The sequence below is a fragment of the Phodopus roborovskii genome, unplaced genomic scaffold (genome assembly GCF_943737965.1).
Source record: "Phodopus roborovskii unplaced genomic scaffold, PHOROB, whole genome shotgun sequence".
Classification (NCBI taxonomy): domain Eukaryota; kingdom Metazoa; phylum Chordata; class Mammalia; order Rodentia; family Cricetidae; genus Phodopus; species Phodopus roborovskii.
In genome coordinates, this window is record NW_026126576.1 from 10,119,897 (window position 1) to 10,140,548 (window position 20,652).

Sequence of the window (20,652 nt, forward strand, 5' to 3'; positions counted from 1 at the left end):
CTAGGTTGCTTCCAGGTTCTTGCTATTACAAATAGTGCTGCTATGAACATAGTTGAACAGATATCTTTGTTGCATGGATGTGAATCCTTTGGGTATATGCCTAAGAGGGGGATTGCCGGGTCCTGTGGTAAACTAATTCCAGTTTTCGTGAGGAACCGCCATAATGATCTCCAAAATGGCTGTATGAGTTTGCACTCCCACCAGCAGTGGAGGAGTGTTCCCCTTTCTCCACATCCTCTCCAACATAAGTCATCACTGGTGTTTCTAATTTTAGCCATTTTGGCAGGAGTAAGATGGTATCTCAAAGTTGTTTTGATTTGCATTTATTTCCCTGATAGCTTGGATGTGGAGCATTTTCTTAAGTGTCTTTCAGCCTTTTTGATTTCCTCTATTGAGATTTCTTTCTTTAGTTTTGTACCCCATTTTTTAATAGGGTTATTTGGAGTTGTGTTGACTAGTTTCTTGAGTTCTTTGTATATTTTGGAGATCAGCCCTTTGTCGGATATAGGGTTGGTGAAAATCTTTTCCCAGTCTGTGGGCTGCCAACAAACATATTTCTTAAGCTGGGAATTTCAACATGAAAGTGTTGACTTACAAGGACAGTCTTCTTTCTCCATCCTTATAAAACAAAAGGAAAAATACACACTCAAGGGGGACAGGATTCCTACAATAGAACCAGTCCCACCATGAAACTTGAGCTCTCACAGTCCAGGAACATTATAACTGAGTAATCATCTCTTAAAAGTTCCACTTTTCTTGTTTGAGACAGGGTCTAACTCTGTAGCCAAAGCTGCCCTGGGAGCTCAGCTCACTATGTAGCTAAGCTGGCCTAAACTCACAATAATCCTTCTGCCTCAGCATCCTAAATAATAGGACTGTAAGCTTAAGCCACCATGTTCCACCTTCTTAAATTGTTACAGTAGCAATTAATTTTTAGAATAAATTTTAGAGGACATAAACATCCAAAACATAGTAACCACAATGGCCATATCTTTGAACAATAAGGATAAACCTTCATGCATAATTTCTTAGTTCATAAAAGTTGGCATTTAAAAAAAAATCAGACACTAACTTGGCCAAATAAATTTCAGAGGTTCTTAGCCTAGCCATGGAAAGCTGAGCTGGGTCCAAAGAAAGGTAAGTGCACTGCCCACCCATTCCCCAGCCTCCAATATTCCCAGAGTCAATCAGACACAGCAAGGAGTCTAGTCAAGCTGGAACTAGTTTTATTGTCCCATTGCAGGTATCTTTTAAAGGAAAAAAACACAGAGCAGGAAAAGAGCCAGCCAATGATTTTTAAAAGTCAGTGCTCTTATGCTTTACCTAGTGAACAGGAGCTGTTCATGCAGTAACCTCATCTAGTTCGATCTAGGCAACCAATTAGCACATTTTGTAAACAACTTAGGTCTTGCCCTCTTGACTTCCTCTCAGTACCATCTTTGACTGGCTCATGTGCCCTACACAAATAATACATGCCAGCAGCATATGATCCTCAGGCTACATCTTCTCTGACTTTAGTTTTTACATTTTATTTGTGTGTGTGTGTGTGTGTGTGTGTGTGTGTCTATGTTCACACACACATATGCATCTGTATACCCACATGTATATAGCATGCCTGAGGGACAACTTTCAGTAGTTAGTTCTCTCCTTCCATCATGTGAATCCTGGAGATCTATCTAATCAAGGCCATCGGGCTTGGTGGCAGTTGTCTTTACCTGCTGAGCCATGTGTTCTCCTACCCCCCCCCCCACCTCTTTATTAGTTCACTGTCTAATCCCCTTATTTTGAATAGATGAAGAGAGAGACAAGGAAGGGAAAGCAATTTGACCTGCAAGTGGAATCCAAATTGAACTACTCTGGAGTTGAGCTACTCAATATTAAACATGGAGTCAATCACTTACTTGTTATGGGACCACAGGGAATTGTCTACTATCTCCAGGTCTCAGGTTCCCATCTCTGAGGTCAGAATAGGAAATAAGCTTAGCTAGGGAGATGATCTATGTAAACTTTTACAAGTAGAAGTGTTCTGACACCAGAGAAGCAAAAGTAGTCAGTTGTTATCATTATTCCCAGGAATCTTCTTTTTCTCCCTGCCTGCATTATATCAGATATAATAACTGCCTTTGAGTCAAACAGCTGTACCAAGTGTTTGGTGTAAATAAAGCTTTTGCTGTCCTTTATTTAGGTGCCACTGCATTCTCAACTATTACAAGACTGATAAGCAAGGTTGATTTAAAAAAAAAAAAAGAAAGAAAGAAAGAAAAGAAAGAAAAAAAAGTCTGCTTTTTGGAGGAAATGTTTCTTTTGGATTTATACTCGAAACCAGTTGTATTCTCTGAGCTCTTGCAAGGACCAGAAGTAAATCAAAGAAGCAATTTGTTCTTCTGAGCCAGATGTGACCTTGCATCCCATCAGTCAGCCCATTCTCCTGGAAGGGCTGGGATGAGAAGCTGGTGGCTGAGGATTTATTGGTGCCTGATTATTTGCAAAGGGATACCAAGCCTGGCACAGCTGATGTGTCCAAGTGGGAAAGGGGAGGCCTTGTGAATCTTTTCACCTTAAAGAAATTGTGTTTTCCACCTTGTGTTAGAAAGCCATACATTAAGGTGATAAAATGCCAAGAAACAAATGGGATCTTAACTATGTTAAGGAAATCTTGTGAATTTCACTCATGTTTGTTTCTGTCTTGCAATAGAAGACTGACCATATGTTTCTGACCTCAGTAGATCAATATTTTTAGGGGTCTTACGGATACACAAGCTAGTCCTGTGGTCCTCAAACTAGCATGCCTGGTCTAGCAACATTGCTGTAGGTGTAGGTGAAGAACTTAGAAGAGAGGGAGAAGTCCAGGACTCAGCCCTGACCCCAACAACCAGAAAAACTAGGGATGCCCTGAACAAATGATGCTTTAAGTATCTTGCCTGGTAATTCTGAGACAGGGCAAAATTATGCTCTACCCTTCCTCCTCTGATGAGAAATACAGATTTAGAGCATCAGTACATGTCCCAAAGCATCCAAGGCTGAGGACTACATCCAGCTCCATTTTTTTTTCTCTGTGGGAAGTTGGAGACGGTAGGACGTTTTGATTTATGGCTTAGGAATCAGCTTCCTGACACTTCTCCATGGTGTGAGGACCCTGGGCCACAGTGTTCTTATCTATGAAAGGGCATAAAAATACCTGCATTGTGGGATTGTGGTGACAGGGACATTACCTACAAGAGTCAGAACCTACAAGATAGTTTTTCTCATAGTTGTCACAGGACACACAATGGCAGGGGCATGTTTTTATTCATTTATATTTTATTCCCTACTAGGTTGAGGTCCATCAGAGACCCAGGCGAGTGTGTTTTCAGTAAAACTAGCCAGCCACTTCAATAGATAAATTACAGTCCAAACTCAGCATCTAAGAGGCCCAGGAAGGAAAACAAAGGTGCATGAGTGGGATTGTTCAGAACCACCACACTTCCAGATTGTCACTGATTGCCTCTTCTATGAGACCTTTAAAAGGGGTCCCAGTGGGAGGGAAAGTGGAGAGCTCACTGCTCTTGCCATTCAGAAGCCATCTAGTGTTTAGAAATGTCCTCTTTCAAGAAGATTCTTGATAATAACAACCTTCTGGGTGTCTCTTGTGCTTGGAACTGCTATGTGTGCTCATCTTGTTGCACTTAAGCCTGCATAGATATACTTTATTCTTTCCAAAATAATATTTTTTATTGATTATTTGGAAATTTCCTGCCATGCATTCCAATAACACTCACCTCCCAGGTCTTCCCTCCCTCCCTCCTTCCTTCCCTTCCTCCCAACCTCCCTCCCTTACCAGAAAAGAAGAAAATAAAAGCAAGTCCAATTTGTGTTGCCTATATACTAACTGAAACATGTTTAATGCATCCATTGAACCCAGTTCTTATTGCATTCAATCTTTATAAAATCTTGGAAAGTGGCTGTTACTGCCCCCCATTTTACAGTGGAGGGAAATGAAGTTCTGTGAGGTGAGATAAATGACTCAGGGTCACACAGAACTAGATCTATTCTGATGCCAAGACTCCTAGTGTATCACCGACTCTGCATCCTTATTCAGACTTCTGTATTTCAATGTCTGTTAGTTTACCCTCCCGAAAGAGTAGCCACATATGCTGCTCTCTTTCCCACTTGAAGTAGCATTTGAACTCTTCCCTCCATTACATGGCAGCAGCAGACATGACCCTCATCATAAAATAACCTTCTCTGCGTGAGCAGGCTGTCAGAGCATTTCTATCACCTTACATTTAGCTCGTACCTAGATAGAAAGGAATAAAACCATATCTTTGGGCATTTGGACAGCAAATGATACCTGCTCTTTCCACATGGGCAGGTCTTGTACAGATGGAACAGGCAAAGCAGCACATCCGTCATTGAAACAAATAAAACATCAGTGGAGCTTTCTTTACCCTTCGATGAAGATTACATCATAGAGATCAAGCCATTCAGTGATGGAGGAGATGGCAGCAGCAGCGAGCAAATCCGAATCCCAAAGATATCAAGTAAGAATCCTTTTCTTGCCCTTTCCCCCTTCCTACTGTGTCACTGTCTTAGATGACCCAAGGCTTCAAAGAAATTGAGCTTGAAAAGAAAAAGTTGTAATTAAGACAAATGACAGGAGCCCCCTTCCTCTCATCACTGATGTTTCCTGAGTGCAAGAAACTTCATGCAAAACAAAACAAAACAGAAACCTTTGCCTAGTTTTCATGGATTTAGTCAGTAACCAATCAAGAAAGTATGTGAAGGCTGTCCCACATAAGTCATTTAGTTCACAAATACATAGTCCCCAAATTATGGCTTCCAAAGATAATGAACAACACATTTATGAAGAATAGACAAGAATGTTTGATTGTTTTCTTGTTCTTTTAGACAGGGTCTCACTATGTAGCATGACTGATCTGTAATTTTTCTATGAAAACCAGGCTAGCCTTGAACTCACTGGGATCTACCTTCCTCTGCCTCCTCAGTGCTGATATGAAAGGGATTAAAGATGTACAACACCATCTCCTGCCAAGAATTTCTTAATAAGGCTGTAGTATTTTATTCCCAGAGAACTAGTATAATTCAGTTTTGAGTTGGCAACATTTAGAAATTAACATGATACATTTTGATTGAGTATATGTAATCTACATGCAAAACACATATGGCTATATATAGTTAATTGTCTCCATTTAAAAGGTTGTTAAATAGTATGTGAAAGTAACCTTTTTGAGAAAATGCATTCTATCTTGTTTTTAAGTATCATGTTTATGAATATATCAACAGCATACTACTTTTGTTGTAAGGTTTCTTTTATTTTAATAAGAGGAAAATTCATGAGTAAAAAATCAGAATGATTGGCAGCAGCTGGTGACTGGAGGATGGCTGCTTAATGAATATTTGTGTATTTTTTAGCATGATTTTAAAAGCATCCAGAAAGAGTAGTGCTGATTACACAGCATCTGAAAATACTGCCAATGGATTGTACTTTTTTGTCTTTGTTTTGTCAGGCAGGTCTTACAAAGTAGCTCTGGTTGGCCTGGGACTGGGTATGTAGAGGAAGCCATCTTCCAACTTGTAGGAATCCTTTTGCCTCTGCTTCCTAAGTGCCAGGATTATATTAACCAAAACTATCTGAGGTTTGTTCTTTAGCTTACATGGTCCTTTTGTTTGTGGAGTATTTTATAATGGTAACGAAAAGATTATAGACATCCAGGTTGCTATTAGATATAAAGGCACATAATTTTTGAGCTTTTGGATTTGAGGTCTGGATGTTAGAGGATCAATTCAGGCTCTAATTAAACTTTCAAACTATCACTGGAAAGATGATATTTTAAACCAAGGGTGACATCCATAACATTGAGACCCTAATTTTAGTGCTAGACTAAGTCTCTGTTAGATGTTCATCATTTTATTTTTTTAGAGGAAGAAAAGGCTAGTTTGTGTTACAGTAGGAAATGATAGCAACGCAGTCATGAAGCAATTTTGATGGCTTCTGCCAAATTTATTAATTCAGAAGAGTAAAGAGCTCCCAGGTCATTTTACCCACTCTCTAATTTGCCTTTCATTTAATAAGGATTCAATAGGTACTTGTCTTTTCAAGAACAGTATGGGGTGCAGTGGGAAACATACTTACACAAGTGTGTGTGTGTGTGTGTATGTGTGTGTGTGTGTGAGTGATATATATATAGCTAATATATATTGTATGGTTAATATTATATATATATATATATATATATATATATATATATATATATGATTAGTGGACTTCAATGGCACTGAACTGTATTTTTTGTTTGTTTTGTAGGTTTTTTGTTTTTTGTTTCTTTGCTGGGGGTGGGGGGTCCTCACTAAGTAGTTGCCTTGGCTGGCCTGGAACTAGCTATATAGACGAACTAGCTATCACCAAACAAGGGCTCTGACTTCCCCCAAAAGGAAGCCAGCTATGGAAGTAATCTCCAGAGCACAACAACACACGGTTGGGATTTATTTATCTCACTCTGCTTAAATCTTCCTAAAAACTTCTTACTGTTGCAAAGATCTTCCTTTTCCTCACTGATACTTCTTGGTCTTACTCATTACAGGAATATAAATAGTGCCTGGATAGTGATGGCCTGGGTTCTAGCAAGCAGAGAATATCTTCCCTTAAAGGGAGTTCCATCCTGTCAGTTGGAGAGATCAGACTGCCTTAGAAGAACCCAGACTGGCCATGGGAAAGCTTTTACTATGAAAAATGTGCAACCCATATGAAAAAGTTTGTCTACAATGTGATTTTTTGTCTGAGCAAAAGAAATATATTTAGACAAACATGGTTTTGATTCCCAATCCAGCCATTCACTTAGCTAGCAATCTTAGACAAGTTAGTTACCTCATCTCTTGGGAGCCCAGTCTCCTCATCTGATGAATTAAACACTGACAATATCTGGTCCAGAGAGGGGAATGTAATAGTTGAGTGTCACAGTGTCTACATGACACAGAGGTCGAATTTCAAAGGGAGTATCAGTCACATCATGGACATACTGACCTGTATCAGACATGTTGCTAGTAATATTGAAATATTGACCACACTGAATATGGACACCATCAATTTATAAAAAGAAAAAAATCTAATGAGAATCTGTAGGCTATTCCCTAACATGTACCAACCCCACAGATAGGTCATCATGGAACTGGTGTTAATGAGTCATTGACAGGGAATCATGTAGTCAGAGCCAGCAGGAAAGCTCTGTCAGAAAAAAAAAAAAACAAAAAAACAAAAAAACTTACGTTGCAAACTGGAAGACTTAAATATGAACCCTAGTCCATGTTTAAAAAGCACACACACCCTTGTAATCCTAGCACTAGGGAGGTAGAAGCAGGAAGATCCCTTGATGAGTTCCATATCAGTTAGAAACCTGGCCTCGAGAAAGCAAGTTGGATGTCATCCTTCTAAGGAGGTGACAGTGTCCCTCCATATGCATGCACACATGTATGCACACATACCTGTGCAAACAAGTGTTTCTACACATACATACACACACAATAAAAATAAAAGAAATAGCTAGATGATGGACAGTGTGATTCTTGTAGAACCCAGCCAGACATACTGTTTTGGTAAAGGCCTGGAGCATCTCTTTTCTTTGTGTACAGGATGAGACTCTTTTAAATGAATTTGTTCTTTCTTTTTGCAGATTCCTATGCAAGAGGATCTGGGGCTTCTACCTCCAATGCGTGTACATTGTCAGCTATCAGCACAATAATGATCTCCCTCACAGCCAGGTCTAGTTTATGACAAAAGTTATTTAAAGGACTTGCTATTTATAATATAAGCAACATTTAGCTAGTTGTTTTGAAGACACCCAGTACTAAGTAATATTGTTGTTCAAGTACATCTTATTACTGGAAAAAAAATGTTTTTTGCTTCGTTAGGAATGGCATTATACAATACTTCCTCAAAGCAAATCTAGCTTTGTCTGAAGTTTCTTGGGAAACTCTGCAATGCACTGAAAACATCTGTAATATGATGTTACCAAAGCAGTTTACATATGTCCTTATATGCATATTTTTTATTATATATTTAGTGTTTTATAGAATTTTTTAAAGTTAACATATAATGTAGATATTGGGTTTTTTTTTCCTCTGCTGTAAAATGTTCTGGGCAACACAACCACACAATTATGATTTGAGACGATTTCCTTTATGGACAGAGTTTGAAACTCATCTCAGTAAATGAATCACAAATGACTTGTACAGTTTTACAAGGATCTAGGGACAGAACAGCTGGAGCCTGGGTTTGTAAGGAAAGGCTGCTGTACATAACTTACTCCTTGACTGGTTAATGCATTGAATTGAGTCCCTTTGACATATGTGATATGTTTTCCCACCCTGTTGTGAATTTTGTTGTTCAACACAACTTGAGATGGTTTCAGGAACTACAAATCTCTAAAACCAATCTTCCCAGATCAAGAGGCACCTTGTGCAATCCTCCCATCCCTGAACTTAGCATCGTGTGGTAAGACTTTATTTGAGCATCATCTTTGTAGTAGCATTATCTTAGGCACTGAATTTGAAGTTACATACCCTGTAGTAACAGAGACAAAACGTTACTATAGTCAAACAAGTCTTTCATGGCATAAAAGGTAATTTTACTCTTTAGACATATCTGTTTTGAATGTAAATTTTTTAATGAATAATTCTGTCAATGAGTTTATAATTTCAAATCTTCTTATAGATAACATGAGTAACTGTAATGATAGAGTCCTTCTTTTGAATGACAATAACATATGTAATTTGAAAAAAATTTCCTATTTCAGCAAGTAGCTGCTGCAAAGAATTTTACATATGACTCTATAAACTTTCAATAGTACAAATGAATTGTATCTTGATGTCTCCCCTGTTTTGCAGTAGCTAGTCTGGTTGCTTCTAAGCTTTACATAAATCTTAAAATCATACAGTGAAAGATGGCAATATTGATAAAACCTCATTCTTATGAACAGAACTCTTTGTTATGATGGGGGATGTTTTGTAAGCTGACAAGAGTGGAACAGAGAAGGCAATGAGATTTTCTATAACACTTCTGACATTCAAACACAGAGTCACCTTTTTCTTCTTTCTTGGAGAGCTCATGATTGCCTGTAACTTGTCATTTTTGCTTACACATAACATAGCTTTTCAACCTTCTAATTATATTCATTCAATAATGTTATAATCAGGATTACATTTGTGTGAAAATTAGGATGGTAACAGGGAAAATATTGTCAGTATTTCAGCTGCGTTCCTTTCTTAGTTTGATATGCTTTACTTCTATGTTAAAATATGATTTAAAAATCATATGCAAAAAATCAACATAATAATAAAATGAATGAAAAAAACCTGATACCCCAGGTAGTTTCCAACCCCAGTGTAAATGATATCTACCAGTGATCTAGCATATGTAATCTTTTTTAAAAATATTGTTAATAAATATTCTGTCATTTGTAAAGATATCTGCCTTCTGGGAGCATTATTCCTGCCTGCCTGTCAGGGAATTTGTTAGCTTACCCTTGTGCTAGTTACAACTGGGACCATAGGGAAACTCAAAAGTCTCTAGCACTGACCCAAAGCTACGTGACCCAATTCCAATGATGACTTTGGAATCGACAACCCTTAAGACAGCATTTCAAATCTCCCTTGGAAGCAAAGAGAATCAAAATCAAGTAACCAATGTCTTGAAATAGACTAAAATATTTTTCTTGGCTAGCCAAGATTTTTAAAATTTGATCTGTTATCTGTTGTTTCCCTACCCCAATCTTAAAATCTCTATATAAAACTAAGCATGTAAGGCCCTTCTTAGTTTAAGTCCCTTACCCCTATATCAAGCCACACTGAGCCCTGCTTGCTTTTGGTCTCACCTCTGTGCCTTTTGGTCTCATGGCTGTTCCTCCTTGAAATGTTCTCCTCTCTCCCACCCAAATATCTACTGTCCTGGGGCACCTCCTACACTCCAGCTCATCTGTGAGATCTTTCCACATGCCTGTCCTTGTGATATCCTTCCTCTGAATTTGCTGCAACCCTTCTCTTCATTTGGTATTTCACGAGGTACGACTTTTGGAAATCTCTTGTACTGTTATCTTGCATTTGAACCTAACTCCTGTATTGTTATTGACTTTTTCTTATATGTATGCCTTGTCTTCCCAACTAGATTGTGAGCTCCTTGAGGGCAGGGACATTGGTTTTCTCTTCCATGTACTCTCCATAGTGCCTAGCACAGTGCCTTGCAATAAATACTCATTGATGAATTGATTGAAGGGGTCTTTGAAGTAGCATTTTGCATCAGTTGTCGGCCTGTGTGCTATATAGGAAACCATGCAGGAAGGACTACTTTGGTGATGTTCTGGAAAGGACCAGTGGCTTCTAGTGCTATGCTTTGATGAACTTTCTTCATCTCTCAGCTTTATCATCTGATAGTGATTCCCTCAGTTAGCTGAGGCCAACCGGACTGAAGAGTTTGGCAAGCACCACCTTCACCAAAACTTGTCTTATTTGTTGGCCTCTGTGGTTATTGTGGGTAGGGGCCACTGTTTGAAAGCAACAAAAACAACTCTCCTACTTGGACCAAACAGAAAGGAACTAATTAACATCACATCACAGGATGCCCAGGAAGTAGCAAAGGTACAAGCCTTGATGAGTGCTCACACCCAGCTTCTCTCGGGAGTACAGAAACCTTGCCAGGTCTTTTGCTGTGTGGTTTAAAGGATACGTTGACTACGTTTCTGGGTTTGATGTCATTCTTCTCAGTGTGCTCCTCACTTCTTCTGGAAGTGTCTGATCATACAAGCTCATACGAGCTGATCAACCTGCTCACACTGATGATCACTCACAGGGACAGTGTATTAACCCAAGAGTTTAATGATGTTTCTAGAAGGCAAGAGAATAGCTGTTGGGAGGCTCTAAACAAGAGACTTTCAACATATAGTCCACCAAAGAAATGTCCCAAGCACTACGTCCCACTCTTACAAGCAGCTGGGGTGTGCCACTCCTTGAGGGATACTCCCAAGGAAGGAACACTAAGCAAATTTGTTTTCTTTAATCCTTTCATGTTCTTTTTTGTGCTACATTTCACTGAAAAAAAAAATGGGTCCCATCAGGGTAACTAGCTTTTACTGAGCTAAGGAGCCTTCTATACAAAACAGTTCCTTTTGCTGTGGCTGGAAGAGTAGGCTAAAACTTTGACTCTCAGGTAAGCACTGAATTCTGCCAACCAATAACATGGGAGCTGCCATGAGCTTTTATCTTGAAACAGAATGCCTGTGGCTATTTTTACATCTATTAGACTCTTGGTTACCTTTTCCCAAACTCTTTTACCTTCCCTGTCTTGATACCAATATGCTCAAGAAACATTGCCTTTACAAGAAGTCCATAATTGACTACTAAGGGTCATGGGGTTTATGTAATATCAACTAACAGGTTTTTTTTTAATTGTACTATATTGCATCCTTCCTTCCTCCATTTCACATTCAAGGCTTAAGTGCATGTCCTTGTCTTTAAAATTATTACTCAGTTCTCACTGAGAATGTGGTCAACCATAGTGACTTGAAATACAGGCTCTTAAAAGTAAGGATTTCTAGTTAAACTGGAGACATAGAAATATTATTCCATCACAAAATGCTAGTCTCCAGGCCTTCACAAAGGCTGCCTAAAAAAAAGGCTAATGATATGTTTGTGGAGTCTACCAGTTTGGGGTGCGTTCCAACAAATGCTGTGTCTTACTTTGGATTATCTATAGGATGTTCTGGGTGCACAACTCTCCAAACATTAATGATTACTTTTATAAGTTGTCTAGGAACATAACAAAATATGTAACACTTAATAATCTTACTATAATAAATAGAATATAAATTAACACTAAATATCAATATCAATGTTTATATAAAATAAGGTACGCAGGAGGTTCCTCATTCAGATGCCTGGTTTTTCACAAAAGTCACCTTCAGTTTCCGCACATTATACTGAACTGTCCAATTTTCCCTAGGGCACATACATGATTGAGCCTGTTTCTGACATCCATCCCTCTGTGGCTGGTATTTAAATCATTTGTCAATGGAGGGACATCATCTGTTGCTATTTCCTGTGATTCCCAAGCCTCTGTCACACTATGATCACTCTGTGCAAGGCAGGCTGTCCGGTGTGTGAGCAGATCCCTTTGACCTTTGTGCTAAATGGGCCATGAAGAGTAAATGTCCAAATTCCACAATTCGAGTGTAAATGTGCAGCACTCAGCAAAGTTCACAGTTCAAACAATATTGGCCTCTGTTCTTTATCTGCATAGTCATGGTCAGATAGAGAGTAACAGAGCTGTAATAAAACTGGTCACACAGATAAAAGCCTTAAAAAAAAAAAAAAAAAAAAAGGTCAACCACATGATAGATCTGAAAGTCTAGAAACTATAAGGCTGAGGTATTTAATATGACACTCCCTGTCTATGTCAACTGGACCTTCTTTAAACATTCTTTCCACTTGTTAGGAATAACACCAATTATGTGTGAATATAAATATGCCTTAGTGAAATTTTAATTTCACTAATTTAAGTGAAAAAATAGTGCAATATTTAATCCTTTGTTGCTGTTGTTTTGAGACCAGGTCTCTCTACATAGTCCTGGCTGTGCCAGTATCCACTATATAGATCAGGCTGGCCTCGAACTCACAGATATCCACCTCCCTCTGCCTCTCAGGTGCTGGGGTTAAAGTCATGTGCCACCACATCTGGATGATACTTATGTTTATGGTTCTCAAAATGTTCTTTATGCTAAGAAGAAAGAAGTACAAGTTTCTACCATTTTCATTAATGAAATGTATGCAAATAGGATTACCAGGAATCCAGAGTGACACAGACCATTAAAAAGCCAGCACTAGAACTGAACTCTTGATTCAGTACATTTAAATCCCTTGTGATTTGAGCTTGTTTTATGTAGCTATGACTAAAATGCCTCTAAAAAATTAAAGGGAGGAAATAATTATTTTGGCTCATCATGGAGGTAGAAACATCTGCTGCCTGCCTTAATATGACCAGGGAACAAAGAGGAGAGATTAGGTACCAGGTAGAACCTTTAATGGCACATCCCTAGTGACCCACTCATTTCAGGTAGGCCTAACCTCTTAAATTTGCCACCTCCCAAAAATAGTGCCACTAGTTAGAGGCCAAGCATGCAAGACATAAGGCAAACTGGGAAAGGCTTCATATTGAAGTAATATACCTAGACATAGGAATTTACTAAGAAAGACAACAGGTTAAGGCAGAATCTAGACCCCTAAGTTCAGCCAAAGGACAGTGTAGGACACTGAATCAAGAAAGAGGGAGATACTGAAATGAGAGGAAAGGGTATCCCAGGTGAGGGCTTGGGGCAAGGTGTACTGCAATTCAAAGAAGAAAGAGAGGATAAGGTCTGTGAAGGGGGCAGGTTATAATTAGGAAAGGACTGTTAACTACTCTCTGTGTACCAGGGGATGATGTAGGCATGGGAACAATATGGGTGGGAAAGGCAAGGAACCTGTAAGAGTATGTTGTGACAATAGGATGTATGGAAGGACACAATTCCTACAGAGAGAGTCCACATGGATTTTGTGTGGTGATTTTTTTTTTTTTTCACTCAAAAGAGGTCAAACAGGTATGCTTAGCTTTCTTCTACTGGAAATTGTTTTTCACTTGCACTTGTAACATTAACCCTTCACCCTTAAGCTACCATAGCAGTACTGCAAGTTCAGGGTACCAGGTAAAATTCAAGAGGTCCAGTCAAACTTGGATTTCAGAGAAAAAGAATGAACGGCCTCCTTTTTAAGCACAAGCATGTTACATGCAATATTTATTTGAAATACAAATTTTGACTGATGCTCCTCTCTATGTGCTAAGACTTGCAGGGAAGAAGATGCAACAACTCCTATGAAGTTACTAATTTTTATTTCAAATTTTCAGGGGCTTTGCAATGTCTGAAATTGATGGCTCTGTGCTGGAAGCACGAGGCTTGCTAATTGGAGCACTGCTTCTTTGGCCTGTCTCTTCTCTTTCCTTGGATGGTGCAAGAGTGCACGCTTGCAGGCATGCGTGAATGTGCATACATGCATGTGTGAGTACTTTGCATTGGGAGAGCCAGGACCGGTGGATAAGGTTCCTCTTACAGCTGCCACCAAAAGACTATTAAGACAAAGGTCCTTTCCAAAGCAAAATTATAAGGCAAGGAGGTAAGAAGGGAAAGGAGAAAATTCAAGGAATAATTTCAAGACTTATATAAATGATCTTCTTGCCAAGAATATATGTCATGCAGCTAGTTTGTCATGCAGCTAGTTGGGAAATAAAGATTTATCAATCTTTAGGATAAACTATCTGAAAACAAACAACTATCGATTCTATTGAGAACAACTGTTCTTATTATTGAACACTCAACAGATACGAGCTGGAAGTTGTGCTGGCACCGAGGAAACGGAGATAAAAAGGCAGAAGACCAAAAAATGCACGTATTTGAAATATGGCATAAAAATAGGGACAGAAGTCCTGCACCTGTGTGCTCATGTGAAACCAATTAGTAGCACATTTAAGTCCAGGGGAACAACCAAGTTTTTCACCAACGGAACTAAAAAAAAAAAAAAAAAAAAAGTTTTTTATTGGACTAAACATTTTTTCAAATTGGTTGTGTTCCAAACAAACTGGAGAGGAGCCGCACACACTCTTGAGGCAACATATTTGGGGTTCATTAAGCTTTGTACATGTAAAATATTAGCCCACCTATGAAACCTAGCCCACTGGTCCATTTTCTGCAAGTAGATATGAGGACACAGCTTTACCCATGCACACCTTGTGTCATATCAGAGAAATGAAGCTGCAACCCAATCCATTTGGTCCTCAGAGTGGGAAAGCTTCCAAGTTAGCTGCCTTTGAGCTGTAATACTGCTGTGTGGCTTTGTTGTTTTTCTTCACCCTCTCTTCCTCCCCCTCCTCCCAGATTTACGTATTCTTGCATTTTTATCACCTGGTAGGGACCAACATCTGCTTTTAATTTGAAAACAAACAAACAAACAAACAAACAAACAGATGAAGTTAATAACACATGTTCGAGTTGAAAAATAAAAGCACATTAGAATTTCAGCTTAACACACCTGGGCTACTTCGTGTCCCTGATGCATATGCTAATTACCAAAGGATTAGCAAAGTTGGGGGAAGACGCCAGTGCACAGGAGCTCGCTTCTTCTAATGCTGGAGCTTGGGTACCCCAAGTGCACACTTGGAATGGTGCCAGCAGCTGGCTATCTGCAGATCAAGTGAGTGATGTCAACTATGAACTCTTACTACATTATTTGATGGTTGTTTTGTTTCTGGTGTAATCAGACAGCTTTTAATGTGAGTCTGAATTAGAGTTCGAAGTAACTGTTGAATATTTCTGTCTCTTTAGTTTTGCTCATCTCAGCAGCCACTACATTCCTACTGAGGGCCTATGTAAATAACATAAATAAGGAACTGCTCTTGACCTCAGGGTATTTACACAACAAATAAGAAACAAACAGTTGAATGGTGTAAGAATTACACAGAAGGCAAACATGCAGAGCCATGTCAATCAGATGAGGAATTGGAGACTTTGATGTGGCAAAGGGCTAAATCTTAGAAGATTCAGGGTTGACAAGAAGGAAAAAAGAACCAGAAGGCCTCTGCATGAGGAGAAGCGAAAGACAGCTTGATGCTTACAGACCAGACTAGAGTTAGATTTTTGCACAATTTCACTGGAACACTACAGAGATGCCGGGGAAACTGCTCTTGATATGATGAACTTTGATTTAGTTGGGCATCCTTTAGGTTTTTGGACAGAGTGATAGAGGAAGATATGCCTTGAAGAGAAGGGAAATCCTGGCGGTCAGGAATTCAGTTCAGAGGCTCCTGCAAATCAGGTAGTGGGAACAGAGAAGGGGGGAGGGGAGATTTAAGGTGGAATTAAAAATAGACCTCTCTTGAGTTTGTAGACGTAAATAAATCAATGTCATTATCAAAGGCTTCCCATCTTGGACCACATTTACATTCATAGCTACTCGCCAACACAGGATAAAGCTGAAGGAAGAAATTGTCATTTCACTCAATTTGAAATTCTAAAGAAAATGTTTTTGAAAAAGTTTGTATTCTGGAACTCCATGTGTGGGACATGAAAGCTCCATAGCTTTTGTCACAAAGATCCTAAGGGTGACACTATGTCCTGTTTCAGTTAGGCTCCTCATCTTTCCCCAGCCATCAAAGGTTGTTTATAGTTCTCCATTCTCACCAGCAGTCTGTTTTTTCTTTAACAAATTAGCACCTACAGTTTATGAATTCCAACAGCAGATGGTCCGGACACATACAAGTCTCACCTCGAAAATGGTTGGATTTTTAATCAGAATGTTCTTTGCCCAAGTGGCTTCTTCCCCAGCAGGCATAAGTGGCTTGAGGCCTGAGGCATATCAATGAGACACAGGTGCTCTGGCTGTTGCATACACAAGCTTCATCCCCAAGTCTCCTCAAACTCCCCTTAAATCACTCACTGTGAATTCCAAGAACAAAGGAGAGGGGTTGGAATAAACTCTTTGTTGTAAAGGCTGTCTTAGAGAGCCTGTGTTTATCAATATGGTGGATGTGAAAGATCTAGGGAGTGGGTTCCTGTCCTGTGCTGGTGGGATTCAGTACTGTGACCTCAGCTTCCATCAACCACAGGTGTCTCCTGGCTACTTCCAATTGCATTCCTATTGGATACCAGTCTTTCATTTTATTGAATTGTAGGTCTTGAGATATGTGTGTGTGTGTGTTTAATGTCATGAGTGTTTTTGCAACATGTGTCTGTGTACCACTTACATGCTAGTGCCCACAGAAGCTACAAGTGAGGTCAGATCCCCCTGGGAAAGTTTTAGATGGTTGTGAGCCAGCCACCTTGTGAGTGCTGAAAATCAAACCCAGATTTTCTGGAGGGGCCACCAGTGCTCTTAACCTCTGGATCATCTCCCCAGCCCGGGGACCATGTGTAATTCTTAATGGTTAGGTACTGTTCTAGATGCTGCAAATAAAAAGATGCATCTTGCATGCAGAAGGCTAGTGCTCCTGGGGCATATGGTCAAACAAGGAGGCAGCTAAACTGTTTGGTACATCTTCCAATACCTTAGGCTCACAATGAGACTCCAGAGGCATGATCTACCAACTGTTATAGAAGCCTTCATGGAAAGGATAATGTTGGCTATGGATTCCCAAAGAATGATTGCATCAAGGAGAGTTAAATCTACACCATACTGGTAGGGCTACATGAACTACTTTGTGCTCCTTATACATGAACCAAGATTAGATGCTAGCGCCAGCCTAGGGATGGGAGGCAGAAGATCCGTGAAACCCAGAGGATTGCCAGCTGCTAGGTCTAGGGAATCCACCCTAAAATGAGACCTACACATGCAAAATGAACAACTGCCCTTATATGATGGCACCCCCCCGTTTTGGTAGAGCCTTCTAGGTAGAGGTAAGTTTCCAAAATGGTACTTCTAGGCTGCCCTTGCAAGATGAGAGGAAGAGAATTCTTGCACTTGGTTGTTTCCATCCATTATTCTTTAATTGGGTAGCTTTGAAATTGTGATGTTCATAATAATTTATCGAAGTGTGGTATGCAGACCATCAGCATTAAATGTTCTTGACAATTGCTGACCATGCAAACTCTTGACTGTCCACCCAAGACCAGTGCCTATTATAGAGATTCTTTAGAGCCATTTTTCATAGATTGTTGGTCAGTTAGTTATCAAATAAACATTTTTCCCACTATACCAACACTCTCATGGGCCTCAACCTCCTGGTCTGAGCTGTAAAGCAAACTTCAGCTTTCCTTTCTATTTATTTACTTACTCATGCATTTTATATATGTTAGTGCTCTGTCTTCATGCACAACAAAAGGAATCTGATCTGATTACACATAACTGTGAGTCACCATGTGGTTGCTGGGAATTGAACATTGGGACCTCTGGAAGAGCACACAAGTGCTCCTAACCACTGAGCCATCTCTCTAGCTCCCACATCAGCTTTTATGTGCTACTCTCCTCTGTGTTACTGATGTCTGCTGAGTCTGATATTCAGCGCATTATTGTGCCCTTTCCTGGCTAGTGACCTCTCTCATCCCCAAGTACTGCATCTTTAACATGGGAACTGTAATATATATGACTGTGACACAATGCAGAATTAAGACCAGAGAGACAGTGAAGAAATCTACTATAGTACTCTGACCTTCGGAGAAGATCCAATATTGGCAGATGTCCATGACTGCTCTACCTTCCATTCTGAGCACAGAATGGTGGATGGTTACGTCCTAAATCAGAAAAGCCATATAAGAGGTATTTGGTACTCTTTATACTCCTCACCCAGAGTATTAAAATTGACTAAATCAGCTCCATAAAGTATGTAAAAGTGCGCCATAATGTAGATTTTAAGCATCATCATCTCCTTCCATTGTCTCAAGCTCCTTGTCCCAGGAATATATAAAGCCAACACCATTAGGTTGCCTTCTACTACTAATTATTCCTCCTCCTAGAGTATAGTTGTCCTTGCTTCTACTTTCAGCCCATTGCTCAACACAAAGACCTATACATATAGCCTCTATTTGAAGACATTGAATGCAAACATCTCTATAGCAGTGTAATGTGTATTGATATGGCTTATAGGAAACCCTAACTTAAGATAATAGGGTTGAGCAAGAACTAGTTGACCAGCAAGTTGCCATGAAGGCTCTTACATCAAGCATCACTTCAGAAAGTACTTTCTAGATCCAGCAATCACCTCCACAGCAGAATTATGATCACTGTCTCTCTGAGTTTATTTCCATAGTACCAAGGAGTCCTTAAAGAATGTGACCCTTAAACAAGTTCCTTCCTGTCTTCTCTCTTAAGAGGGGGTGATATTTCTAGCATGTGTGCATGTCTGTGTATGCATGTGTGTGTGTGTCTCTGTGTGTGTGTGTCTGTGTTCATGTGTGTAGATGTGTATGCAGGCCAGAGGTCAGTGTCAGGGGTACTCCCCAGTCACTTTCTACCTTACATTTTTGAGACTGTATCAATCACTGAACGTAGAAACCACCTAATTGCTAAACTGACTGGCCAGCATTTCCCATGGAGCTTCTATGTTTCGCAGAACTAGGATTATGCACACATGCTGCTTTGCACTGTTTTGTTGCTCTTTCCTTGGTGCTGGCTGACCAGTCTCAGGTCCTTATGCTTCTTCACCATCTCCTCAGCCCCAGGCATGATGTCTTAGTACACATTCTCGGGTAGTTTGTCATAGATGCTTCCCAGGACAGGTATATATAGAACCAAACATATTCTTCGTTTCTACTTCAACATCATATCATCATCCCACACCACATCACACATGCACAGTTCTTGAAAGAAAAGTATTCTAGAACTCAGAAGAGAAGGAGCACCATGAAATTATGGCTCCCACTTGCTGTGGGAAAGACAGTCTTGAATTTATGTTCACTCTGGATGGGTTCCACTCTTTCTTTCTGTCACTGTAGTTCAAAGTGCTACCATAGGCAGCTCTAACCAAAGTAAATGTGTGACATTAGCTTGAAAAACTGTCTCCTGTGCAAAGCGTTCAAGGTAAGTCATGCAAGTTGTAAAGACTGGCCTGTATAACCAGGCCGGGTGATACTTTGTGCACTGTGGGTGGGAAAACAAGGCCTGTATTCAGATGGACCCATTTTCCTGCTGTCAACAAGGGGACTTTGATGAGGTTTGTCCCCTGTTAAGAGATGGGACATTGGAGACTCGTGTGTTTGGATGTATTGCCTCGCAACCAAATTGAATGTTATCCATTTGCAGTCCTTTCTTGCCAAGAAATATCAGTCCTTGCTTTTATAATGGAGTCCTGTATAAATTCTATTCAGAATGTTGCAATGCCATCAAAACACGGAATTTTCCATGACTTCAAATCCAGCTTCTTCCACACAACTTACAACTTCAATTTTGGTTTCATTCCAAGCAGCATTCTGCAAAACAAAGTATCTTCCTTACATGTCTTTTAGAGAACATCTCATCTCTTTGATGGTTTTTGTTTGTTTTTAAAAATTGGTTTGAAGTAACTTTTATATAACACTAGTATCCTTAGCAAATAAGAAAACTTAAATGGGAATGAGAAAAACTATCCATGGACTTATCTTACAAATATATCCTACTGCTTTTCCTCAGCTCCTTTCAACACATAAGGTGTTCTTTACATTCATGATGAAGTAACAGGGACACACAGCTTCACCTTTATAAAACATATTACTACTACTACTACTATTGATGTTCTGCCAATGAGATATGTCCCTCTAGCCATTGCATAAGTGTATGAATTATTTTCTTTAAAATGTCATATAATATTTTAAGTATATTTTGTATTTTGGGGGTCATGGTTTTGTTCTGAACCCAAATCCTTGTACATGTTAGGCTGATATTCTCCTCGGGAAATACACTCCCACTTGGATGTAATCCATTTTAATATTTCTATCATATTCCACTCACCAATTGCAATAATATAAATTTGAGGCTAAATATGTAGTTCAGTTGGTAGAGTTCTTGCCTAGCATGTACAAAGCCCTGACTTGGATTCTCAGCACTAAATAAAGCCAGTGTGGGGGTTGTTGTCTATAATCTCAGCACTTAGGAGGTGAAGACAGATCAGAAATT

General features: G+C 39.5%; 2 protein-coding genes across 3 annotated transcripts in view; one reads left to right on the forward strand and one right to left on the reverse strand.

Annotated features, from left to right (window-relative positions):
• Nucleotides 1–9,459, forward strand: part of Cntn4 (contactin 4) — a 729,371-nt gene extending 719,912 nt beyond the window's left edge. For both annotated transcript variants that reach the window (XM_051203477.1, XM_051203478.1), the window contains exons 22-23: nt 4,352–4,520; nt 7,668–9,459. In XM_051203477.1, the coding sequence (XP_051059434.1) occupies nt 4,352–4,520; nt 7,668–7,768 (270 nt within the window). In that variant the 3' untranslated portion in view covers nt 7,769–9,459. The remainder of the gene's footprint in view (nt 1–4,351; nt 4,521–7,667) is intronic.
• A 10,189-nt stretch (nt 9,460–19,648) lies between these two features.
• The window catches only part of Il5ra (interleukin 5 receptor subunit alpha), a 28,946-nt gene continuing 27,942 nt past the window's right edge, over nt 19,649–20,652 (reverse strand). Inside the window, 1 exon segment of the mRNA XM_051203479.1 lies at nt 19,649–19,970. Coding sequence (XP_051059436.1) covers nt 19,884–19,970 — 87 coding nt within the window. The 3' untranslated portion in view covers nt 19,649–19,883.